General features: G+C 36.2%; 1 protein-coding gene across 12 annotated transcripts in view; it reads right to left on the reverse strand.

The window, feature by feature from the left end:
• MAGI2 (membrane associated guanylate kinase, WW and PDZ domain containing 2) overlaps positions 1-27,840 on the reverse strand; it is a 1,325,358-nt gene that overhangs the window by 449,254 nt on the left and 848,264 nt on the right. For 11 of the 12 annotated variants that reach the window (XM_053897620.1, XM_053897618.1, XM_053897619.1 and 8 more), the window contains 2 exons: positions 18,959-19,169; positions 6,169-6,248 (listed from right to left, as the gene is read on the reverse strand). In XM_053897620.1, coding sequence (XP_053753595.1) covers positions 6,169-6,248; positions 18,959-19,169 — 291 coding nt within the window. Of the gene's footprint in view, positions 1-6,168; positions 6,249-18,958; positions 19,170-20,090; positions 20,204-27,840 lie in introns of those variants that run through there. The other variant, XM_053897625.1, reaches the window with a different exon arrangement.

A 27,840-nucleotide genomic window follows, 5' to 3' on the forward strand; every position in this document is an offset into this window, starting at 1 on the left:
AATATTCAAAGATGAAAATGATTTGGTCCTATTTATTCTTGCGAAATTAAGATTACTAATTATCAATACAAATTCAATGAGACAACAGGCCAAAGCCACTATTTAAAAAAGAAATAAACTATGCACTCTAGAACAGAATGTGAACTATGCAAATAAAAGTATGAGTTTCTAATCTGTGTGACAGTTAAGAAATTCACTTAAGAAATGACCTAAAACTACATACAGATGGCTAACAGACATGTGAAAACATGCTCAACATCACTTATCATCAGGGAAATATGAATCAAAATTACAACCAGATATCACCTCACACCTTCCAGAATGGCTAAAATTAACAACACAGGAAGCAACAGATGTTGGAGAGGATGCAGAGAAAGGGGAACCCTCTTACATTGTTGGTAGGAATGCAGACTGGTGTAGCCACTCTGGAAAACAGTATGGAGGTTCCACAAAAAGTTAAAAATAGAACTACCCTACAATACAGCAATTGCACTACTAGGTAGTTACTCAAAGGATTCAAAAATACCAAATGGAAGGGACACATACACCCCGATGTTTATAGCAGTATTATCAACAATAGCCAAATTATGGAAAGAGCCCAAATGTCCATTGACTGAAGAATGGATAAAGAACTGGTGTGTGTGTGTGTGTGTGTGTGTGTATAATATGAATATATATAAATTTATTATATATAATGGAATATTATTCAGTCATAAAAAGTGAAATCTTGCCATTTGCAATGACATGGATAGCACTAGAGTATTATGCCAAGTGAAATAAGTCACTCAGAGAAAGACAAATACCATATGATTTCACTCACATGTGGTATTTAAGAAACAAAACAGATGAACATAGGAGGAAAAAAGAGAGAGGCAAACCAGAAGACAGACTCTTAACTATAGAGAATGAACTAAGGGTTTCTGGAGGGGAGGTGGGCAGGAGGATGGGTTAAGTGGATAATGGGTATTAAGGAGGTCACTTGTGATGAATATTGGGTGTTGTATGTAACTGATGAATCACTAAATTTTACACCCGGAACTAATATTACACTGTATGTTAACTGGAATTTAAATAAAAAACTTGAAAAAGAAAAAAAAAGAAATGACCTAAAACAAATTAATGTTTTCTATTATTTTAGGAGGCAACCTCCTTCTCCTGAATAAAAAATTCACTTAATAAATATTACAACACATAGCTTACGCTGTCTTCATTCATGAGCATTTTGGACACCATTTTTTTAAAGATAGATTAATATCTCAAAACTTTACTTAATGCCGATGGAAATGCAGTTTCCAGTTACCAGTAGGTAACCAGGTGAAGATTATGTGATTTTTGTTTTATAGTAACATGACAAAACTCCTTTATAATTCATAGACATAGAATATAAGAACTAAGCCACCCAGTTTGTACAGCTGTGATTACAACTGTGGGAGCATTTAAAGCCATTCTAACAGAATGGAGAGGGACAAGCTCCAATCTATTGATATTAGGCTGGAATTAGGTAGGTGGATAATTTTAGCTTACATGGGTTGTCTATTTCCATCTCTCCAGGACACTAGAGTAACTGAAGGCTCTTAAGGTAGACCAACTATTCTGAATTCTTCCCCTTGTCTTCTATGAGGCTAATTCATTGGCTCAGAACACACCAGAAGGAAAAGAAAGGAGCAGTTACTGGGAGCCTGTGGTTCCATAAACACTGTCCCTCTTATATGTGTAACTAAATCAGCATGAAACAGATATCCTTCCCATTTTACAGGTAAAAAAGCCTAGGCTCTCAGAAATTAAGCATGTTGCCCAAGAACCCACAGATTTGTGTTTGGAATAGAGCCTTCCTAGACACCAAATTTCACATGATTTCCTCTCCTGAATGTGATAGTTTAATTACATTTCAGCTTTAAGAAAAGAATAGCCCTATAAGGTTTGAATCACTTTTGATATTTCCCCTAGTTCAGTGATTCATGGGGGATGTGTCACCACTGGGATGTCTGTGATTGGAAATGTCTCAAGAGAAACCCCTTGGTACTAATTCTGATGGCCAAGGACAAATATGATGATGTTTTATCTACACAGTTCACTGATCTTGCATCCTAATTATTTAATAGTTAACTGCTGTTTCTGTGGTCTTGTAAAAGACCATATTGGCTTGTTAAACAGCACCCTCCCAAATACTAATATTAGTATCCAGCAGTAGGTGGAGACTTTTTTCTGCTACGTAGACTGGTGCTAAAACTCTAAAAATGCAGAGTGATGACAAATGCACAGAATGGAGTGACTTCATTATTTTCAACTGTATTGTGAAAGACAGTATGCTTTCATGTTCAGTAGCAGCATTATTCAGTAGCAGCATTATCCTTCAAATAATAATCAAAACAATTGCTTTGGTGTCAATACAGTAAGTGATTGTACAGAGCAACCTATGTTTCCCTTTCCCCCTTGATAACAATAAGAAAACATTTCCTAGTTTTTTCGTTAGCCCAAGAACAATTTAAATCAGTTGATACCTCCCTTCCATCTTTCACTCAGCTTCTTCTTTTAATAGTTGACGAAGGAATTAACTTTACACACTGATGTAAACAAACCTAAAAATGCCAACGTGTACAGGTCCCTATCTACGTCCACATGTACATATGTACATTTCTAATAGTATGCATGCATATACAACATCATGGGATTTAATTTTGAGAGAGTAAAATGTTAATTATAATAACAATAAAGAATTTATGGTATGCAACCCAGTAAGGTGTGAAATGTTCACTTTAAAAATTACTGCACTAAAACTTGCTTCTAGGTAGATGGAGTGAGAAGCTTATAACCCATGAGAACACATAGAAAATCTATACAAAATGAAAAAACTAAACATTTTAAAGAGAAACAACAGGTCTAAGATTCCAAAGAGGAGAAAAGTGGAGAGGCGAGGGAAGATTTTGCAGCTGATTTTGATTCTGGGCTGTGGGAAGGCTCTAGACTTGGTCTAGGTAGAAGGCCAAGGCTGGAGGTTAGGGAAACGAGCAGAACATGGAGGAATCCTGAGGGACTGGAGTGACAAAATATATTCTCGAGAGATTTTAAACACACAACCCATTATCCCATGATAACATCTGTCAGATTAAGATGCTTCAAGGTCTAGGGGCAAAAAGCTAAGCAAAAACTCCTGAAATGCACCAAAGATTTTTGGCAGTCTTGCAATACTAAGAAGAAAAAATATTTTTATTTTTACTTTTTTTAAGTTTATTTATTGATACTGAGAGAGGGAGGGCCCAACACAGAGCTCAAACTCAAGGCATGAGATCATGACCTGAGCCAAAATCAAGAGTTGACACTTGAGCTACCCAGGCGCCCAACTGAGCTACCCAGATACCTGAAAAACATTATTTTTAAAATACTGGAATTCAAGGGGCATCTGGGTGACACAGTCAGTTGAATGTCCGACTTTGGCTCAGGTCATGATCTCACAGCTGGTGGGTTTAAGCCCCACATTGGGCTCTGTGCTGACAGCTAGGAGTCTGGAGCTGCTTCAGATTCTGTCTCCCTCTCTCTCTGCCCCTCCTCCACTCATGCTCAGTCTCTCTCTCTCTCAAAATAAATAAACATTAAAAAATATTTAAAAAATTGGAATTTAAGATCTGCCAAGAGGAAAGCCCCACACGAACACACTAGGTCTGGGTTTGTCTTGTGGATCAAATTCAGTCTGCCCTTATTTTCTGTATGCTCCATAAATGAGGAACAATTTATATACTTTTAAATGGCTGCAAAACAAAACAACAAGAGAAACGAATTTTGAAACTCAAATTCTGAAACTATAGGAAACTCAAATTCTCTGTTCACGAGAAAAGCTTTATCAGAATACATCCATGCCCTTTATTTATATATTGATTTTGCCTTTTTGCACAATGAGTAGTTACCAGACTGGATGACCTGCAAAGCCTAAAATACAGGCTACCTGACCCTTTACAGAAAATGCTTGCTGACCTGCAATAGGCTGTTTGTTGAAAACCCTGGGCAAACATCCTAAGAACAGGAACAAACCAGAGATAAATTGAGTCTTACCAAAACTCAACCCAACCTCCTACTGGCCTGACTCCAGACTGGATTAAGGAATCAGCCTCCACTCTATCTCACTGGCATAAGAAGGATAAATCTTTGCTGGAGAAAGATATTAGCATCTTGAGCCTCTATAATTTTTTAGACACATTTTACACACATTTCACCATTCAGAAAATGACTTTGTTTGGTCTGAGTGGAACCGTGATACGTGTAAGAAGCCTGACTTCAGTGGTGAGCGCAACAAAAATGCATTAACATCCAACATTGAAACATGCAATTTTAACCCATGTTTAAAAAAAAAGAAAGAAAAAGAAAACAGAAGTAACAGTATTACCTAAAAGCACTTTTCTTGGCAAGAAAACTTAAAATATGTGTCTGGAAAATACAGTATTCTAACTAAGTAGATGTTAATTGCCATTGTAAACCATTCCAATAATATATGGAATAAAACCAGAAATTATTCATCTTGTAGAGAATGAAAACAAATAGTAATTGACCAGTTATAAGTCATTGTGAACAACAAGACTGTATTCTAGGGCTTGGTTTTCAATGATATGTACTTTATAGACGCTGGCATCATATTTTAGGTATCTACCATCCTGAGAAGGCAGACAAGTGCAGATGTGGGAAAAACTGGTAACACTGGAATACTATAATTATGCAATGTCTTTATGTCTACATCTCTCCCAGAAGTTTTAAATTTCATTTTAATAGCTTTTTCTAATGAAAAGAATAACTCAAAGGAACGAGAGAGCTGAGAAGTTCAATATGTCATAGAAGTGCAAATCGTTAAACTCATTTTAGTTAGGACATACTAAGGCTTTACATCTGTGGCAAAAGTAAATAGTAACTTCCATATATAACAGATCAGGCCATTTTAATTTATAACCTATCACAATTTGCAGCACATGCCTTACTGGTGTCAATGAAATATACAACCTAATGGTGCTCGAAAATCCAGGGCACATGATAATTTTATGTGATTCAACCACCTGCAGTGGCACTATCACACAGAAGGCACACAGATATAGCTATGACTATAAAATATAACATAGACAGTGATTAAAAACTGGATATTTATGCATCAAAATATGTACACACAAATTGTATACTGTAATTTTTAATTTAACTCAGTGTATAATTAGAAATGAACAATGCCAGCATAATATTACCTGAGAGTGCCAGAATTAACATTAAAAGGAAAGGACTTTTAGAATTAGAGAATTTTTAAAAGGTGGACTTTTTAAAAACTTTTTTGAAAGTTTAAATTCTCCTCATCACTTTCTCCACCTTTAAGAACTCCTCAATGATAGATGCATCTGAACAGGGCTCTGATAGCTTGATGAGATAAAGGCTTGATTGTGGTCAAATAATAAATCATCAGGAGAGTATGCTATTTATCATTTTAGCTAAACTTGAAGTGTTCTTTTAGCATTAAACTCGATATCTTTAAAAATTATAAGTATTATCTATAACAGACTTCATCTAAATAATTTACTAATTTCAAAACAAGGGTTACACTCATGTAATCCTCAAGATTGTTTAAAAGCATTCTTCACATACATGAGAACAGTCAATTTCTAAGCAAGTTAATATTATTACATTGCAAACTAGAAAATACTAAGGATAACCCAGGACATTCATGCAATTGGCTATTTTATTTAAATGTTTGATTAAAAGAAAGTAGCCATGTGTATGTATAGATCGTAATAACTAGCAGAATAACTAGCCTCTGAACACAAAAATCCATATCATTTATAGTTCCACAATAGTGTTTCTCTATACATCATGTTTGATTCCAGTGAAAAGATCAGAGTCCTCAGAGAGACATACTGCAAACAAAAAGTCCTTAGAAGGTGGTGGAAAGTCAGGCCAGGAGTCAAAGAGAACCAACAGAGATGACAGAGATGTGATATCCGGCACAGTCTCCTCAGAGAGAAAAAGGAAAACCACATGGCACTGTTGAAATGCCGCGTCAATTCTCTCTCCTATCTGAGCATTAAATATTACATCTTTAAAATTGGTTCAACTAGATTATTGCTTCTTTAGATGAGACCCTCCTTTAAGAAACACAAACATTCTCAAAGTGCAACGCCGAAACATCATAAAAACTTAATAACCTACCATTTTCTTTGCACTCTTCTGGAGGTTTAGCCTTTTTCGCAAGTCGTGGATCCAGCCATGATGTTGTCTTTGTGTTATGGCTGAAAAGAAAAGAGATCACTCTGAACAGACACATACTGAAAGGAATCAAGTTTATTCCTTAAAAAAAAGGTGGGGGTGTTAGTCCAACAAAATTGCAATCGATACACTTAATTTGCTTACTGGTTCTAAGTAGCCCTGAAGGAGGTGTAAGAGTAATTGTGCAAGGCAGCTGTAAATTTGGCAACCTCAGCTCCCTGTCCTCAAAGCAGCTATTTTTATTAAAATCAACTAGAATGTTGCCAAGTTAACCTCATTGAAAATGCAGAACTCATCCAGAGCAAAAGGAATTTATTACAAATACAGGATTCTCCAGTTGGAAGAGCACAGTTCGCAGGCTCTGATACTGTTTCCTCACTTTTGCAAAATAATTATTTTCATCCTAAACCTGCCCTTTTCATAAATAGTTGTTTTGTTACTCCTTAACTACCAAGCTGGCAGAGGCAGTATAAAAGTGATGAAAATTACAGCATGTTCTTGGGATGCCTACATTTTCTCAAAAAGTGATTAATAGCAATTGCATTAACCCATATTTAGCTGTCTTCCGTCTAAATACTTCCAACCCAGCTAGGAAGGTAGAGGATAAAAATGTCTGTATTCTAACATTTCTGGAATGGAATTTCTGGTAATTAATGGTCATTTTAATGACATTTTTGTTTTGAAAAAAGAAAGTTTTCTGGGAAGTCTTCTGTCAGAAATTTTAAAAACAGAGACGTTTTTAGAGCAATGTTTCTTAAAGAGGTCCTACAATCACCTGCATTGGAATCACCTGGTGATTAACAATACCTATTCTGTGTCTTCATAGAACTACCAAATCAGAATCTTATTGGCAAGCGCTCCAGGTGATTTTTATGCATATTAAAATTTGAGAACCCCTGAAAAGCTCAAAACTGCTCTTTGGAGCTAAAATCTTGGCTGGGTACAGCTGTCTCAAGTGATCTCATCTACCAATGGATGGATTATCAAGGATGTGACATTTGTGAGGGCTTCAGAAAAAGAATGAACAAAGTCACAGGTGTGGAAAGTTTGAGGTTTATACAAGGAAGAGTCAAAGGGCCACAAAATGTAACGTGAAAGAGAAAAGTAAAAAATCCTTTAGAAATAGAAATTAAAGCTGGATAATAGGAATATTTGAACACAACTGTAAGAAAGTCAGGTGATAACGATGAAAATCAAATAATAGCTTCACATATATTTTCTCTCTCTTCATTGAAATTTAACCATGTTTCTCATTGTGTCAGAGCCATAAGTGTTAGCTAGATAACCAGATGAACAAATCTCCACTTAAAGCAAAGGTCAGAAAATTCTCCCAAGCAGTTTACTTAATAGCAAACTTCTAGAGCCCAGGTGTCTATCTCATGAAGATAATTTCAAGGCAGAGAGGAAGAAAAGGAGGAGGCAAGCTGGGCAGTGGGGAAGCAAGTCCAAGGTGTTTCTGCATATAGTGGTTTTTTGGACAAACATCCTGTCTATGTACAGAGCCATCGTCTGATTTGAAAACTGAGACATTAAGAACCTTGGGTCATCAGGTCTCTGTTCTTGAAGAAGATTCCCTTTTATTTCTGACTTTCATGTGTAGTAAAGAGAAAATACTCTCCCTCACTTTCTTCACATTTAGGAACTCCACCATGATTGATGCCTCTAAGCAGGGCTCTAATAATTTGATCAGATAAAGGCTGTGAATTTGGTCAAATTATAAATCAACAGGAGAGTGTGCTAGCTTCTGTTTTCTCCCAGTTTGACCTTTGTAAAGTCTGACGGTGCTTTATTATAGAGTGTCAGAAGCAACTAAAGTATTGTAGACACTTTTATCTCATTCTGGTCCTCATTTATAGTCATGTCAATATCATCTAGTCTTTTCCTCTGAACTAAAGACACACATGGAAGGATATTATGATTACCCCAAATATGATAACGGACTGAGTTCAGTGTTTGCTGCTCCCATTTTGAAAAAGACAAATTCACTTTAAAAAATATTCTTATAGAGACGCCTTCAATTCAGTGTGTGTGTGTGTGTGTGTGTGTGTGTGTACGCACGCGCATGCATAATGTGTAAGGTTTGCTCATGTTTGTGTGTTTATGTGTTAGGGAGAAATATTGGGAAGCGGGCAAGGAAAATAAATTTCCCTTCTTTTTCCACACATTTGCTTCTTCGAAATCCTTCCTCCATTATGGATAAAAGTCATTTATTTCTAAGTGTGTAAGACAAATTCACGAAAGCAAACACGTCTATGGTGAAGTATTAAGGAGCCATTACTAAGCCATTACAGGAAGTCAAATTACCATTTCTATATCACACCACCATCGGTCTCAAATACTGGCTAATTTTGTAGAAAACTGTGAGTTTCCTAGCTTTCCTGAGTTTCTGCAAAGCATTTCATTACAGGATGATTTCTTTGAGGTTGAACTAGCATTAATGGTATATCACTTTAATACATTTTGGCAGATGGAGTCTCTTAGAGTTAACGGCATTTTTAGCTGATCGTCTGAAGTGATTCTGAAAGAAATGTGGGTAGCAGTCTTAAACATCACATGAAGATACAGTGCAGTGTTTTTCAATACTGACTCTCCCCAGCCTTGTAATTTGCGTGCTTCTTCAAGATGCCTTACAAAGGGGATATTTTTAATGCATTTGGGAGACAACAGAACAAGTGGCTTTTCTACTTCCCTTAAATTATATATTTTTAACCTCAACAATTACCTTTGAAGATAGGATTAAACATTGGACGGGAAACAGTGTACTAAATGGGATCACTGAGGGACTTTTCACAATCTACATACCACGTTTCCTCAAGTTTGAGGATATGATTTCCTTTTACTTCCACTTCTAAAGTAGATTCAAACAGGACATCAGTTTTCTGTGTCTATCAAATTGTGTGGAACAAAAATGACAAGACGGTAAGAGGCTAATCTTATATAATCTTATATTCTGATACTAGTTTCTTTAACAGAGACACATACACACATATATGCTGCATTTGTAAAGAACTTTTTTTTCCCCTAGCTGGGGAATGGAACAAATATTTTCTAGGAATGTTGAATCATAATATCCTACTACTGTATGTATTTTTATGGATATAGTTAATGTAATCATGAAAATTGAGAGATTAAGTGAATGCAAGTCAGTAGCTACTCAAGTTCAATCAATGCCATATTAAAAAAATCTGGATAAAAACCTTAATAAATGGTTTACCCAAACTTTTCCCTGATGTTAAACTATATAATAAATCTATCTGGAGGAGTGGAACAAGCCAGAAGTGGAATTTCATTCAACTCCGTAATTCTAGTTTAAATTTGTAACAGAATGGTCTTGAAGATGTGATAGGCTGACTTATAATGAATTAGAGATTTCTGTATTTTTTTTGTAAGTTTAACCTTTGACAAACTGACAAAAGCAGGAGGTTAAATAATAACATCTTATCTTCCTGGGGAAACATTCTTCTCACACAGAAAATGCTTCACCTCGACAGCAAAAGCCACTGACATTATGGTGCATACACCTTGCAAAGTTATTATCGTGTAACATTTCCTGATTGTCTACTTGGTCAGGGACTGTACTAGAACTTTCATACTCATTACCTCATTTAATGCTAATGAGCCTTTTTGGCTACAGATTTTTAACTCCATTTTTATAGGCAGAGAAACAAAAGTTCAGAGAAGGTAAGCAACTTGCCCAAGGTTATGAAGCTAGTATGTGAAACCAAAAGAGGTAGCATTAAACCCAGATATATCTGATTCCCAAGTCCAAGTTCCTTTTTCTTTAAGTTTATTTATTTATTTATTAAAAATTTTTAAATGTTTATTTAATTTTGAGAGAGAGAGAGAGAGAGAGCAAGTGAAGGAGGGTCCGAGAGAGAGGGAGACACAGAATCTGAAGCAGGCTCCAGGCTCTGAGCTGTGAGCAAGAGCCCGATGCAGGGCTCGAACTCACAAGCCATGAGATCATAACCTGAGCCAAAGTTGGGCGCTTAACTGACTGAGCCACCCAGGTGCCCCTATTTATTTTTGAGAGAAAGAGTGAGTTTGAGCAGGGGAGGGGCAGAGAGACAGGGAGAGAGAGAATTCCAAGCAGGCTCTACACTATAAGCGCCGAGCCCCATGTGGGGATCAATCTCACAAATTGTGAGATTGTGATCTGAGCTGAAATCAAGAGTCAGATGCTTAACTGACTGAGCAACATAGATGTCCCCCCGAGTCCAAGTTTCTTATGCTCTGAAACCAGAGGCATACTAAACCTAACATTTTGCTTTTTACACTGAATTGCTTTATCTCACTCCCTTGGAGAATAGTCAAAGATCTTTTTTTCTCAGAGCCTTTGCCAATAGTTTGGAAGTGAAGACATTTATCTCCTGTTTGAGGATAGTAATCATGACCTCAGAACCTTTGTGTTGAATGCCTTGTACTTAGTAGGTATTATATTAAATTGCAGGTGCCTAGAGATGAAAGAGAGAACTTGTGACTGAGGAGGCACAGATAATATCACTGAAAACATTTTTTTCCTTATAAACTTGAATTTTCCATTCAGATCACTTTCAAGTCAAATGTTCTCCATTCAAATATGAATATTTTTCCAGGGGGAACTAAGCTGGTGCCATAGTAAGAAGACCCTAGGCTTGTCTATCCCTCAAACGCAACTAGATAACTATCAAATAATCCTAAATACCTCAGAAATCAACCTGAATATTTTCCCTAAAGTCTTAAAATTCCTGATTTATATAATCTACATATAAATATTAGGTATTGGAAGCTATACTAAAGAATTAGGTTAACAAAACTGCTATCAAATGGGTGGAGTGTTTTCACATAGATCATGCCACACTCTGTCGTCCATTCCATTCTTTCATTGTATTTTCCCAGACTATAAGCCCTTATCAGTTTCTTATTATACATTAAGTGGATCCTTAAGGGTGATCCAATCTGAACGTGTCTGTAAGACATATCCTCCTTCTATTCATCTTCTTTCTGTTTCCTTTTCCACTCCTGTGTCCTACTTTTATATTGCCACCTAGATCAAAATAATGTTTTCTTTCTCTCTCTCTCTTTCTTTCTTTCTTTCTTTCTTTCTTTCTTTCTTTCTTTCTTTCTCTCTTTCTTTCTTTCTCTCTTTCTTTCTTTCTCTCTCCTTTCTTTTTCTTTCTCTCTCTCTCCTTTATTTTCTTTCTTTCTTTCTTCTTTCTTTTTCTTTTCTTTCTTTCTCTTCTTTCTTTCTTTCTTTCTTTCTTTCTTTCTTTCTTTCTTTCTTTCTTCTTTCTCTGTTTCTTTCTTCTTTTTTATAAAGAGCACAAGAGAGAGTATGCTCAAGACAGCACAAGTGCAGAAGGGGCAGAGGAAAAGAGAGAATCTCACACAGGCTCCACAATCAGCACAGAGCCTGACGCAGTGCTTGTTCTCACCATTGTCAGATCATGATCTCAGCCAAAATCAAGACCCAGAAGCTCAACTGACTGACCCACCCAGGTGCCTCTAAAATAATGTTTTCAATACTGCACAGATGTTAGATGATGTTTCACTAACTGAAATTTTATTAGTGGAATAAAAAACTTCTATTATCAAACATACTCCTTTGTTGCATTTTCTCTAAAAATATTAACAGACTTAAAACAGTTACAAAACACTGAATTAAAAAAAAAAAAACCTCCTACAGGGGTGCCTCGGTGGCTCAGTCAATTAAGCATGTGATTCTTGGTTTTGGCTCTAGTCATGATCTCATGGTTTGTGGGACTGAGCCCCAAGTGGGACTCTGCCCTGAGCTCAGAGCCTGCTTGGTATTCTCTCTCTCACTTTCTCTCTGCCCCTCCCCCACTCATTCCTTCTCCCTCTCTTTCACTCAAAATAAGTAAATAAACATCAAAAATTTTTTTAAAAAATAAGTAAAAATTCCTCTTACAAAGCCAATTCTGAATCATAGCCTTTAACTGAATCATAACTTTAACTTTACATAGTCAAAATGTATTTTCACCTGGGGAATACTGTATCAGAAGAATAATCAGAGATTGAAGTGAATGATATTTGACTGCATGAAGCATAATCTTTTGAACAAGGTTTAAACAAGGTCCAGGTAAATATTTTATTGTCTATTGGACAGTTCAAAATGTGTTTGGATGTTAAAGTTTCAATAGCAGGTGTCATACAGGTTCAGAGACAATAATCACAGAGATTACTGACTACATTTTACATAATTTTAAAAATAAATGTTAGTTATTTTTTTTTAAGTAAACTTTACACCCAATGTGGGGCTCAAACTCATGATCCGGAGCCAATATGAAGAGTCACATGCTCCACCAGCTGAGCCAGCCATGCGCCTCTAAGTGTTAGTTCTTAAAAGTATATAAATTGATTACATTTTATATCATAGTCAATGAAATCCTCAGGATGGTGACATCATTTTCCAGAAGACTTTCTCCTTTATATCATATTTCCAAAAAGAAGATTACAGGGACTGATTGGATACATCTAATTGATACTGAACAGTAGGAGCTTTTTCATTCAAGGATCCATTTTTTCATAGTACTACTATTTTTCCTCTTTATACTTGGTAATTTACATACAAAGTTATTGTCAATGACCTCTATAATGGTTGTTTCTTAAATAATATTTTAAAATATCTTATTGATCATGTGAATGTGTGAGTTTGCCATCATATTATCTTTCATATGTTTAGAAAACATTTTTTTTAAATTTTTTTAACGTTTATTTATTTTTGAGACAGAGAGAGACAGAGCATGAATAGGGGAGGGTCAGAGCGAAAGGGAGACACAGAATCCAAAGCAAGCTCCAGGCTCTGAGCTATCAGCACAGAGCCTGACACAGGGCTCGAACCCACAAACCATGAGATCATGACCTAGGCCGAAGTTGGACGCTTAACCGACTGAGCCACCCAGGCGCCCCTAGAAAACATTTTTGAGAGGTTTTATTATAAATATAGTTTTGGATATTGTGACTGTGAGCTGCATACAGTTTTGTTTAAAACATATTATTTTCTGTCTGGGGATTGCACTGGAATCTTGTGTGGCACAAGAAAAAAGAATATGAAACAAAATCAATATCTCTACTATTTTGTAATACAAATTAGAGAGAGTAAGCACAGACCACATTTTGTGACTGGTGGGAATGTGCCGAGTTGAGGATGTGAAAGCTGGAGTTGCTGCACCCCCAAAAATTGGTTTTGCTTTTCTTTCCAATAAGTTTCCCAAATATTCTCTCCACTATTTCATAAATAAAAGTTTTTAATTTGTTTGAAATGGCAATCAGTGATTTACTGAACACTTGAGGAGATACAGAAACATGAACACAGGAGGAAACAGATTATATGTGTGTCTTCCTGAGAATTGAAAAGCAAATTCATCCTGGACAGTGATTTAGGAAACCATGCGCAGCTATGACATTTTTCACAGATGTGATTTTCAGTTTCAAAAGCCTGCTTTTAAAAATCTATTATTTAAGATGACATAGCGTTCAGTGCCATTCAGGGAGATGGTAGTAAACAAATAGGTTCTTGTTGTCATTTTGTTTTTTGCCAAAGGAATAGCAGTCTCTTTTATGTCACTAACTAAACTGACTCCCAAACAAAGAAGGAATTTAATGGGATTCCCAAAGCATGTCAATACAGATTAACCCTATGGTGTCTCTGCTTTATGGAACATTTAGCCTCTGGAATGGCGAACTTCTGGCCAAGAAACCTATAAACAAATACTATTTGTAATATGAAAGTTTACTTTAATTTCAGCCAATGTTTGTTTATATGGTAGAGGTAGTATGGGATAATGGCAATAGCTGTGCAAGGTGACAGGACTACACGACCATAAGCATGTTAATTTGTCCAGGGTGCCTCAGAATCTCTATGAAGTGGGGTGTATCAAATGCTCACAAGGTGGCTATGATATAATATATACAGGCACCATGGTGAAATGATTAAGAGCAAGGATGCTGGAGAAAGACTTGTGTCCACAAAAGTATGAATCTTGTGAGTTTTGCTGATGACTTGCATTCCCAGGGTTTATTATTATTATTTTTTAAGTTATTTATTTATTTATTTTAAGAGAGGGAGAGAGAGAGAGAGAGAGGGAGGTGGGGAGGGGCAAAGAGAGAGGGAGACAGAGAATCCCAAGCAGATTCTGCACTGTCAGTGCAGAGCCCAACGCGGGGCTTGAATTCACAAACTGTGAGATCATGACCTGAGCCGAAATGGAGAGTCGGACGCTTTAACCAACTGGACCACCCAGGGTCTCTCTATTCCCACGCCAAGCATATGGTATGTGTCCTACAAAGATGTGTTGGGTAAATGGAGTCAAAGCATCTTGGCTTTGTGAATTCTGGAATATGTGACCACAAACAAATTACTTACTTCTGCAAGCCTCAGTTTCCTAAAGTGAGAATTAAATGAGCACGGCATAAATGCCTCATATATTAGCTATTACTGTTCGGGTAACCTGAACACAGCCTGAACAAAGCTGGCACTCAGTATGTGATAACTATTGTTACTAATTTGAATTTACAATCAATATGCCGTCTATTTTAAAAGACATTATTAATGAGGGTGATATTATGAATTAAGGAAACTACTCGTTTTAAACAATATTATTCTTTGCAGAGTCTTTTGAAAATTGCTCAACATAAGACATTATGAATACTTTTAAGCATGTTTAGAGGAGAGCATTCACTCACAGTTTAAAATTCCATTGCTTAAAAATGCTTTCTCACATTGAGGAGGGCACCTGTTGGGGTGAGCACTGGGTGTTGTATGGAAAGCAATCTGACAGTAAATTTCATATTAAAAATAAAAATAAATAAATAAATCAAAATGCTTTCTCAGATGTTAACTTTTTCTCATTAAATATCACTGTAAATAATAAAAGGAATCAGCGTTGATACATTCATCAAAGGAAGCAGTTCTGAAAAGTGTGGGAAATATAGTTGACCCATGTGTTCAGTACCAAAAACAACAAAATAACTTCTCACCTTCTAAATGTAAAACTTGTTATGTATTGAGATATATAAAGTATTTTGTAATACTGCATAAATCAATAACTATTTTAAAATATTACTGTACAGAAGACCAAAAAAAATTACTCACTATCTTAATTCAAAACCCACAGTACATATATATATGTATATGTATATATATATGTATATATATATATATATGTTTTTATTTATTTTTGAGACCGAGAGAGACAGAGCATGAGCAGGGGAAGGGCAGAGAGAGAGGGAGACACAGAATCTGAAGCAGGCTCCAGGCTCTGAGCTTTCAGCACAGAGCCCGACATGGGGCTCGAACTCACAGACTGTGAGATCATGACCTGAGCTGAAGTTGGATGCTTAACTGGCCGAGCCACCCAGGCACCCCTGTATATTTTAAATATATGTTTAAATTAACATTTCAGCAAGGTAGAGTTCCCCTCTCATATTCAGAAATATATACATATGTGTTAGGTATTTATATTTATATATTTAAATTTTATACACAGAACCACAGGGTCCTTCTGCTTTGTTTTCCTTATTTTCTGTTTTATCACAATCTTCATCTCACAAGAGACAGAATTCAGTCAAGTGTAACGAGGGGTGCTGCCTACCAAGGGAGACCTCCCTGTAAATGACTCTCACAATGTTGCCAGAGGGAAATTCTCACTGATGCCAGCTCTTCTTATTTCCCAAATCTATCTATCTTCCCTTCTGTCTGTTTTATCTTTCTCCTAACTTACTCTACTTGCCTTTCTGTCTTCTTTCTTTACCTCAACTTTGCTCCAGGATTGCAAACTTTTATATTACAAATACTATTTGTTTTCTAAGTTTCTTGGTTAAAAAATCCTGGGGCCTACCATGGGTTAGTCTCTAGATTATTGTCCCACCATGTTCCTTCTCCTGTCACTGTCTCCTGCTCTATCAGACTGTTTCCAAGGGTCTTTTATATTTACAAAAGAATTCATTGTGGTATCACTTAAAAGGCACACACAGGTCAATGACAGCGGGCTGAAATGCTGATTTTGTCAAATGTAGTTAGGAAGGAGAGGGGCATTCCAGAACAAAGAGTGAAAGCAGTCAGGAGGGAATCAGGGAAAACTGAGGGAAAAGTAAAGCAGAGTGGGAGTGACACGCAGGCAGAGAGAAAGGAAACCACAGTGCAAGTGGTAACAGTGTGGAAATGAGGAACTAGATGAAGAAGACACCGATCCCTCCCTAGTCTGATTTTTGAGCTCATTGCACTGAGTCTTGAGATTCAAATGTAAGCGTTTCAAGAAATGAACAGATAGGGCTTGGAGTGGTCCATGGGGAGGCTGGAGTGGGGGTGTCTTCATTCTGTGGAGAAACCTTTAAGAAGGGTATTTGCACCTGTCTTCTACAGGAATCTGCTTCCCATCACACTCCCATTTCAGTCTTAACTCAAGGCATCTTCATTTCCCTAAACTCTGGGTGGGTCTCCCCATGATCAGCTTTCTTGCCAAAATGAAATTGTCTCCTCTTTTATATCTTAATTGTCCACTTCAACCTATCTCTACTCCTCTTGCTCATTCATTCTTCCCTGAAGTAACAGGAAGAAGATAAACAAAGAAAACCCCCTGCCTGTCTTTCAAAAGCACTAATGATCTAGGAAATGGAAACAGAGCAATAATGTCACAGGATTCTCTAACGAATGCTTACTTCTCTAGTAGGGTCTTCTCACTAGCCCTGATAAACTCAGGGACTGGGTCTTTGTAACAAAAGTTCCTATACCTGGAATGCTGTGTCTACACATTGCCAACTCTATGTGACCTCACCTTCCTTATGATGACTCTTTCTATTACTTAAGTCTGTTCAGTAAGTCCTTCTCTGCATAGTATCACAAAACTCAGAAATTAGTTGTCTGCCAATTGTTTATGCCTCTCTTCCCCAAATTGAACAACAGATTTCAACACTAAATTTGAGAACACGAACAACATCTCATGAATCTTTGAATTCTGACACTGGGTGACTCACTAGAGTATTAACAGAATCATTTTGGTAGATTTTCCCAAGTCCTGACAAAGGCTCATCATTTACTACATACCATGAGCACAATTTCTGTCTTCCAAAGCCTGTTTTCTTCACAATCCCAAAAATCTGACATTATTTAAAAGAGAAAAGATCATTTTGTAATCACAAAGATTTTTATAATTGAATTATTGGAAGCCTTGTAAGGAAACAGTTCTTTAATCTACTTGTCATGCTGGTTTTCCTTTACTAATGCCACATACCCTTATTCCCCTGTATTATATAATAAAAAGTGTATATTATCAGTCTCCTTCTTCTGAATATTAATTTTCCTGAACATCAATGCATGAACTCACATCTAGGGTTTATCCTTTGAATGATTCCATGCTGTACTTATCAATAACAAAATTATGTTTTAGATTTAAATACTTTTGAGCATTTAAAAACATCTATATGACTTTCTCTTTCCCAATTAACTGATAAAAGATATCTTTGGGTCATTGGTTATAGCAATAAAAATAATGCAAGAGTTTTTTTTTTTTTTAATTTACAAGATCTGTCAAAAGGTGAATAGTAGGGATTCATTCTCTGCAAATCACTGTATTTCTCATCCCATGTTGGAGTCAAGCAGAGCACCAAGTAATTACCTCATTATACATTCTCTTGGACACATGTATCAAAGTTCCCACCTTCACATGAGAATTAAATATTGGTATGTGGTAACATTTCAATTTCACAACTGAGTTCTGCCTACAGAGATCTAAGTCACAAATCACTCCAGGTTGGGTAAAGAATCCAGTTTTAATATTTTTTCTTGAATAATCAGAGTTTACACATTTTTATCCACTGTCAGCCCTGAAAACTTCAGATTCTATTAATTTTTCTGTTTGAGTCTTGTTTGAGGGGATGTGTTGAAGGAATACGTGTTGCTCATTTACAATATTTTTAGTTTTTATTTTTCCTAATTAACCTTTTGATTGTCTTATGCACATCAACAATTTAATTTTGTGCTGAGATCTTCACCTTAGGAGTTTTTTTTTTTAAATGGTTCTACTCCTAGAAGATAAAGAAAGGAAAACTTTACTAACAGTATTGGTAATAAAATATTTTAAAAATCAGTTTGGAAAAAAAGTCCAAAAAGAAAGAAAAAGATTAGGTTGAGTCCATATCACCAGGGAGTTCAAGATTAGCATTTCGGTTCCTTTGGCCAGTCATAAAGATGGTCAGCAAAAACAGGATAAAATTAATAAAAAATGAGTGTGATGAACTATACAATACAAAACCAAACAATTTTATTGACATCTGACCTCTGCGTGAAGACCTTGCAATGTTGCCTTTTGTGACAAGTAAGAATTTTGCACTAAATAGCCGCATAATTAAATGTGATAGAGGATGTTTCCAGCAATCTGACTTAAAAATGGGATTACCTCATTTGAACTACACAGAAATCTTGACAGGGTAGAGTAAGCATTTCCCATGACAGGTAGATTATGTCTAACTCAATAGTAATGCCACATAGAGATTTACCTTTTTAGTCATGATTATAACAAATTTTACAGTGTAATTGTCTCATTTGATTTATAGCTATAATCTAGGACCCTTAATTGTATTAAGGCACTGTCCATTATTCTCTCACAAAGAAGAAAGCTAATAGCAGAAACAGTAAAATTCAGTATTTTATTTTGACCAATGTCTCTATGTGCTACATCATTCCTACGCAGCTATGATCTTCATGGCAACACCCAAAGAAATGTGTGACACTCACTCTATGAAGTAGACTTCACCCTTCTCTGTATAGGCCATTTCCCAGTTATCAGGCAATGGGTCTGACTCCTCATTCTCTTCAGGTTTAGTTGGTTTTGCATCATCCATCTGCTCCTTCAGCTCTTCAGGCTGACTGTATACTGGTGCAGGATAAGGCTGGGAGGGTGTCTCCCCTGAGGCACCTGCACTCTTGTCTTCATGTTCACTGGATTCTACAAGAGAACAAGAGCATGCGGTCAGTCACTCTAGCCACAGTAACTTCTCAGTGATGCGGAGTATGATGCACCAGGGTAAATAAGCTCTAGGAATAGGAAAAGCATCATTGCAAATATCTCTGACAATGATCTCTAGGCCTATCTGAGTTCCCCTTTCACTTCTCATTCTTCTCTATCCTTCATCTAATTATTGCTGATTACTGAACTGGAGGACCATTTCACAACACAGGTGTGGTAAGCAGAATAATGACTCCTTAAAGATGTTCACATCCTACTTCCTGGAACCTGTGAATGAATGTTACCTTACATGGCAAAGGAGAATTCTCAGATCTGATTAAACTAAGGGCCTTGGGATTGGGAGATTATCTTCAATTATTTAGGTGAGCTCATTGAAATGACGAGCGTCCTTAAAAGTGTAATAGGAAGACAGAAGAGGAGGGTGAAGGGGAGATGTGACACTAAAGAATGGCCAAAGAGATACAATGCTGCTGGCTTTGAAGATAGAAGGGGACCAACCAACCACAAGCCAAGAAATGTGAATGACCTCTAGAAGCCAGCAAATTAAGGGTATAGATTCTCATCTAGAGCTTCTAGAAAGTAACACAGTCCCATTGACACTTTGATTTTAGCCCAGCAAGACCCATGTCAGAGTTCTAACCCACAGAGATGTAAGACAGTAAATCTGCATTGTTTTAAGCCATTAAGTTTGTGGTAATTTGGTATAGCAACAAGAGAAAATTAATACAACAGAGTAAAACCTAAAAGATATACATATATTAAAAGTAATTGGTAACAGGCTTGGAGGACAGACCCAAGAGTCTGAACATGTAGGTAGCACAAGCTCCAGAATGAGGAAAAGGAACACATAGAGAAGAAATAATAACTCAACAACAACAAAAAAAATAGAAGAAAATTTACCTAAGATGAAGAAACACTTGAGTTTGCAGACTGAAATGGTTCACTGAATCTGATGCCAGATTAATGAAGCACATAGACTCCTAAACACATCTAGGTGAAATTTCCAAACTCCGATGTTAAAAAGCAACTTTAGTAGCTCCTGCACTGAAGAAACATGATTACTTACAAAGAAAAGAGGAACAGAAGAACATGAGATCTTTCATCTGTGATACTCTAAGCTCAAAGAAAATAAGGTAACATCTATAGTAACTTGAGAAAAAAAAGTACAGCAACTAAAGTAACAACTCTACCAAAATATTATTCCTCTATCCAGGCAAAAGAAGTCATTTTAAACATACAGAAGTTCTGAATAGGTCCTATCCATGCATCCTAATTAAGGACAACATTTGAGAAATTACTCTAACAGGATCATGGGGATTCAATCAAGGCAGATATCTCAAAATAGGGAGAGAAAAGGAGAAAATAAAAATTAAGAAGTAAATCCTGCATAATATACCTAAATATAAATGGACGATGATCACATTTTTGGAAATTTGTAATAGGTGTTAAAAACAAATTCGTGTAAGACAAGAAAACATTATATGGAAAATCTAATACCGGCATGGACTTTAAACTATAAGTTGGTTAAGTTCAGGTTCTAGAGGGTGGAGAAAAGGTAGGGAAAGAAAGACATTTTAAAGGTCTGAAAGGGGCACACCAGAAAATGGGTTAACAGGATCATTTTAAAGTCTACCTTTCCACGGGATTAGATTATTGGGCAAGTGTTGTGGTCAAGGTGTAGACGTAATAGTATAATGAGGATATTTTTAAAATATCACCTAATGTCTAGTCTCTCTGAGCTATTGAGAATTTCTTTTTCTTCCCATTTAGCTTTTCTGCCACTAATGAGAGACTATGAGTCTTATCTGTCAAAGAAGAGTAGATTTGGTGTTGTCTAGAAAAAGAAATATTTTGGGGTAAATAAAAAGAAAGATATAATGCAGAGTAAATTCCTGCAAGATAAGATGGTGTGATTGGGAGAGAAATTCAAAGGGGGAAATATTCAGGTTTAAGACACTGCGTGGTTCATTCAGGGATTCAGCACCACTATCTTCAGGTTTGGTCTGGGTGTGATGTGGTAGTGATGAGCAAAGGGAAAGCACAGAAAAGTTCAAGGGAGCCCAAAGGAGAAGAGGCCTCTGAACTGCTTTAGTTTAGCACTTTGGGAGAGATGTTTCCTGCAGAGTGGCTCCATGTCTCCACTGGTGGGTCAGAACAGAGATAGTGAATAAAAAAAATTGGCAAATACCACTCCAAGACTCCCCTGTGGTATGGATGTCACCGAAAGTCCAAGTATTCCCCAGTGGGAGATTTGGAAAACAACTCAAGAGTATAGAACCAGAAGGCCTGCAGAGTCACTATGGCTTCCTCATCTGTAAGCTGTGGTAGAGACAGCTTAACCCAAACACTGGAAGGAGAGTCCTATTGACAGATGCCAGTGTAAGGATAGGACAGTCAACTTAAAAATATGAAAGTCTACAACCATTTGGGAACATAACCAATAACTATTAACATTAAAAATATACATATACAAATGCACATGTTCTTTGGCAAAGTAATCCCGCTTAATATATATCTCTATATATGGGAATATATCCTCAATAGATAGATAGATAGATAGATAGATAGATAGAAATATATCCTCTAGAAAAAAGGTGTTATGGTATAAGAATACATATATAACAATATATATTGCAGTATATGTAATAATAAAGCCCTGAAAATGGTTTTAATGCCTAACAATGAAAATATGATTAAGTAAATTGTGGTTATCATTACCATGGAAAACTGCAGTTTAAAAACAATGAATTAGATGTGTATCTATTGAACTGAAAAAGATGCTCATAATTACTACTCAAAGAGTAATCCAAGTTGCAAAGTAATATATATTGTTAATCCTATCTTTAAAAAATAAGCAAACACCAAGTTCTCTTAGATATATGCATATAGTTTTGCATATAATTATATGAACATGAAAACAGGATGGAAGATGTACAATGTATTGCCAAATTTGATTACTTAAGGATAGTAAATTTAGATGGGGTGGAAGAAGTCGTGTTTATATATCTCTGCATTCATTGGCTGTCTATTATATTTATAACTTTAAAAATTAATAAAGGTAATTTACAAGGAGTTAATTAAAGTTGAAAGCTACCTTTGTCTCAATCAGTTGCTTAGATCAATGTTTTCCCTACATGCATCAATCTCAGAGGGCCATATTAAGGTATCTATAAGAATTAGTAAGTATCTATAAGAATTAGTAAGCACAAGAACATGTTACCAGCTTTCATGGTTTTGCCCTTAAAAAGAAGACTTTATTAAAAGAATATGGATGCAGTCTTCCAGCTGATTCCTCATAAAGAATTGGCCTTTGTAAATATGTGGGAAACAAGCAGCAAGAAAAGATACCATTGCTCTCTTGAGATGCTCATTGCTGTACCTTATTACATATAATTACCAATACACGAAATACACTGCTCTCAGGTGTTTCCAAATGTCATGTTGTATTTGAAAAGTTAAAATGCAAGGTCATGTTCTGAAATATTCACTCATTCAATATTCACTTAATCAATATTTATTAAGCACGCAATTGTCAGGAACTTAGGACAGAAGAATGAACAAGAGAGGCATGATCCCTGCTCTTGTGGACCTCAAAATATGTCAAGATGTGTAATCTTTAAACAATTTTAAGTGTGATGAATGCTTTCCCAGGCAAATCTGGGATATTATGTATATGCATTCACCTAATTTTATATAAAGAGTCAAGGAAAGCCTTTTTTCCCCAATGTGCTACTGACCTGAAACTTGAAAAAGAAATCAAGAGACTTTTTTCAGAGGAAGGTAATGGAGAAAAAAAAATCAATAAACAAGCGCTTAATTAGGCAAAGCCTTAGAAACCATGCTCAGAATTTGGGGCTATATCCTAAAAGCAATGAGAATACGTTGATGTGTCTTAATCAAGGAGACAACACAACCAGATTTTCATTCCCCACAAAGATTCCCCTTAACTATTCTGGGGTTTTAAGAATGGCAAGAGTAAATATTTACAGATCAGTGGGGAGTTATTTTTGTGCTCCAGATGAGAGATGATAGTGGCCTGGGCATGGAATGAGTGGACTGAAAAATATTTAGAGGGTAGATTTGCTATGATTAAAAAAAACTGGACAGATAAGAAAAAAAATGAGACGTCACGGTAAACCTGGTGGCAAAGCCATTCACTGAGATAGAAAATATGACAGAAGGAGCAGGACTGTGTGGGGAGATAGAGGAATATGTGTATTGTTTTGGGCACATGGAGACAGAGGTCCATGCCAAACTCACAACGGACATGTCATGTCAAAGAGTGCTTGGCTGGAGAGAATCAATTCAAGAAACAACAGAATATGGCTAGACTGTATTATAATTTATGCCAGGGGAGTGAATGAAATTGCCTGGAGAGGCAGTGTAGCAAGTGGAAATCGGAATCCCTAGAGCAGCTGTCTGAGGAATTCCCACATTTAAGAGTCAATGAGAGAATGATTAGGAAAGAACAGTCAGGAAAGTAATAGGAAAACCAGTTGATCTTCATGCCATAGAAGCCAAACAAAGGGCAATGAGGAGGAAACACTTACTACCTTTGGCCAAAGCTTCTAAATAGTCCACAATATAAGGGCATCACATCTATTGAAATTAATGACACGGAGGAGGTCACTGGGGTTATTAGCTACCAGTTATGGTAGTAGTTATAGTGGAATGGTGGGTGCAGAAACCAGGTTGGAATGGACTAAAGAGTGAATGAAAATATATAATATGCTGACAGAGAATTCATTCAAGAAGCTTAGATATGAATAAATGTACTTTTTTTTTTACTTAAAGTTGAGTCTTTGGAGATGTCTACAATTATATTTATTGATGTGCCAGAGATTACGGTGACAATTTCTTTCAGTTTATCTAACATGTGTTTAACTCATTCATTCTTTTATTCTTATCTAATGGATTAATCATTACATTAGCAAACACGAATTTAATACCTACAATGTGCAAGATACTTGAAAAGAGCTTAATAGGGGAGAGAAGAATTTTCAGGCTGGGTTGATAGGAAGTAATCAACTAGTAATGAACTGTAATCAACTGTAAGTAATCAACCAGTAATGAACTGGGTTGATAGGAAGTAATAAGTAGCACCTACTTTCTCTATCTGAACAAAATAAGAGAAAAAAATGAGTAAGGCAAATGGAGAACTGTAACATTCCCAAATTTACTATTCATAAAGGCCAATCTATGGATGTAGTTTATGGTCAGAGTCAAGGGCTTCTGGTGAAACCCAGAATCAGGCAAATTGTATCCACAGGCAGCACAGAACCAGGGCAGGCTACCCATGCAGGGGCAGAATCTATTTTCAGAAGATGAATGTAGAACATTAAAAGGAAGAAAAAGAGGAGTTGAGTCAAGCAGGCCCAAATATCCTTCTAAGATGCATCATTCAGATAAGTCACGCCCATTCTGTCTGGGTAGCGTAGGTTAAGGTGCCAGGAGAGTGCAAATTAAGTACCTTCTTTGACATGTAAGACAACATGGTGGATAGAGAGGAAGTACCTCCCCCCAACTCTAGGTAACTACATACAGTACTATCATAATGATTTACTAAGTGATATTCAATGACACTAAAGAGTTATATACAAATTTCTAGGATGGCAATATAGCATATGGAAATAATAATACCTAAGGCAACTGTCTGAAGAATTCCAATACTTAGCACTCAGCGAGAGAAGGAACTGGCATTCCATTTCCTATATTACTATGACAGTGTTGTTAATTAATTAATTAAACATTTGTTGAGACCCTACTAAGTGCCAGGCACTAGGTTAGGCAGTGGGTAGTCAAAGAGAATGTGGTCCAAATGGTATGCATTGTTAGTTTGCTAGGGCTGTCATAACAAATACCACAAACTGGATGCCTTAAACAATAGAAATGTGTTATCTTACAGTTCTGGAGACTAGACATCCTAAATTAAGGGTTTGGCAGGGCCATGATCCTTCTGGAGGCACTAGAGAAGGATCTATTCCAGACCTGTCTGCTAGCTTCTGGTATTTACTTGGTTTATGGTAGCAGAATTCCAGTCTTCATATGGCGTTCTTACTGTGTACATGTCTGTGTCTCGATTTCCCCTTTTTATGAGGACACTAGTCATACTGGATCAGGGGCCGGCTTACTCTAGTATGACTTCATCTTAACTAATTGCATCTACAATGACCCTATGTCCAAATAAGTTTGCTTTCTAAGATTCTGGTGACTTGGACTTTAGTATAGAAATTGGGGAAAGGGCTCAATGCAACTACTTACATAATATATTAGGTGAGTTCAGCTTACAATTCACTGAACAGTCATGCTACCTCATAATAGTTTCCCTGCTTCATAAGAAAAATAGAAGATAACTTTACTGCATTTTGGATAATATGATTAAGTCTTTCTTCTGTGAGGCTTATTATTTTTAATCAGATATGTTGGGTAATGTATAAGTAACTGAGAATGTACCCATTAAGAACAGAATGGATTAAAAAAAAATAGACTAGTTTTTAAAAAATTTTAAGTTTATAGCAAAATTAAAGAAAAGTATAGAGATTTCCCATATATTCCCTGCGTACCCTCCATGCATAGAGCCTCCCCATTACAAATATCCCCCACCAGTGTGGTACATTTGTTACAACTGATGAACCTACACTGCCACATCATTATCACCCAAAGACCATAGATTAAATTAGGGTTCACTGTGGATGATACATCTTATGGGTTTAGACAAATGTATAATGCTATGTATATGCCATTATAATATCATACCAAGTTTCACTGCCCTAAAAATCCTCTGTGCTCTGCCTATTCATCCCGGCCTCCCCCTCTAACTCCTGGCAACCACACTGATGCTTTTACTGTCTTCATAGTTTTGCCTTATCCAGAATGTCATATGGTATAGAGCCTTTTCAGATTGGCTTCTTGCACTTAGTAATGAGATGCACTTAGTAATATGTATTCAAGTTTATTGAATGTATTTTAATGGCTTAGAGCTCATTTCTCCTTAGGACTGAAAACATTCCATTATCTGTATGTACCACCCAAACTGACTTTTACTACTAAAAGGGTGGGAAAGAACAGATCTTACATGCCAACCAAGGGTGCACGTATAGCCACTCCTGTTAACATGCCTCTCTCTCCTCTCACGGACTTCAGCTTAGACAAGCATGGGTGTAGATGTGCCCACACACAGACCTCACATATGTCAGACCTACAATTTGGGAAGTCCTGGACTATTTAAATTTCTACTAAGAAGGGACCAAATAATCCAGGTATATGCTTTACTTTTATAGCACTGTGAAGCTATTTCTTGATTGGAAGTAGCCATGTAGAATTGTCCTTTTTGACTTCCAAGACAAATTTCTCAGCCTGGTCTTATTGTTAAATCTAAACATGAATTTTTGGGTATGTAAATGTAATTTTTTCCTAAGATGCTTGCTGCTGAAGTGAACAGACATTATCAAACACTGACATTTTTTCTGAGTATTCCATTTTGCATTTCTAGGTCACTTAGATGCCTTATGAACCAGAGCAAGGCGTGTTTTGTTTTGTATCACTAACAATAGAATCAAAGAATATTTCAATAAAGAAGGAACATCTCTTTTTAAAGGATGATAATGATAAAAAAATTTCCTTTGACCAGAACTGTTGAATTTCCTAGAAGCTCTACAGAGACACTGAGACACAAAACAGACATTGACAATGCAGTCTTATAAAGGAGGACCTAAAAAAACCCTTATTTTACGTACACCTTTGCTGTTGTGAAGATTTAAGAAATATAATTTCTTCCCTCTTTCCTAATGTAATGGTGTTTTGTTGGATTTAGCAAATGTTTTTCTTCTTCGCATAAGAAAATAAGAAAAACTCAAATATCTGTACATTGTAGAGGGACTGCAAGTCATTTAATTGGAAGAGAATTAAATGTATGCATTTTTACATAATTCAGTCCACCTCACATAAATTCTATAGCTCTGGTCTAGTCTAAGGTGTTGAGATACAACAATATGTATTGTTGCCATTCCATTTGCTTACATGTTTATCGCCCTACAAATATCTAACACATTGCCTTTTGGACACAAGACTAAGAATAAATCAGAATGCCATTGTTTTGAATGCCCCACTCAGTTTTATTAAAGAATAATCAGAAACCAAGATAAAACCATTTCAAGAAGAATGCCTGTTTTATATGTTATCCATATTTTCACTTGACATGGTCAATGCATGTAGTTAATGTTGAAATTTATGTAATTGCCATCCTTCGAAACAAGGGAAAAACAATGTTTTTAACCTAGACAGGAAATTGTTGATTTTATTTCTTGAACTGTCATAAAATTTGAATTTCCAAAATTTGGTTTACCCTGTGAGAGCTCTGGGATTTATATTTCTAATGGCTATGTGACAAATTTTAATGAATCTAATCATTTGTTTCCCTCCTGTCTTCATATTATTTCTTCAGAAATAAGCATAGCTAGAGAGCATTTGAGGGAAAAAAAAAAGATTGTGAGGAACATATTTGTAGTTGATAAGAAAAGAGAATAGGAACAATCTGAGATAATTTTTTTCTTTTGATTTTTGTTTAGTGCTTCTAAGGTAACAACAAACACACTCCACAAGAAACAGAAGAACATAATTGCTAAGGCTGGTGTCAGACTGCCTGAGTTTG

Source organism: Panthera pardus, unplaced genomic scaffold (genome assembly GCF_024362965.1).
Source record: "Panthera pardus isolate Hobbes unplaced genomic scaffold, ASM2436296v1 HiC_scaffold_8, whole genome shotgun sequence".
Lineage (NCBI taxonomy): Eukaryota > Metazoa > Chordata > Mammalia > Carnivora > Felidae > Panthera > Panthera pardus.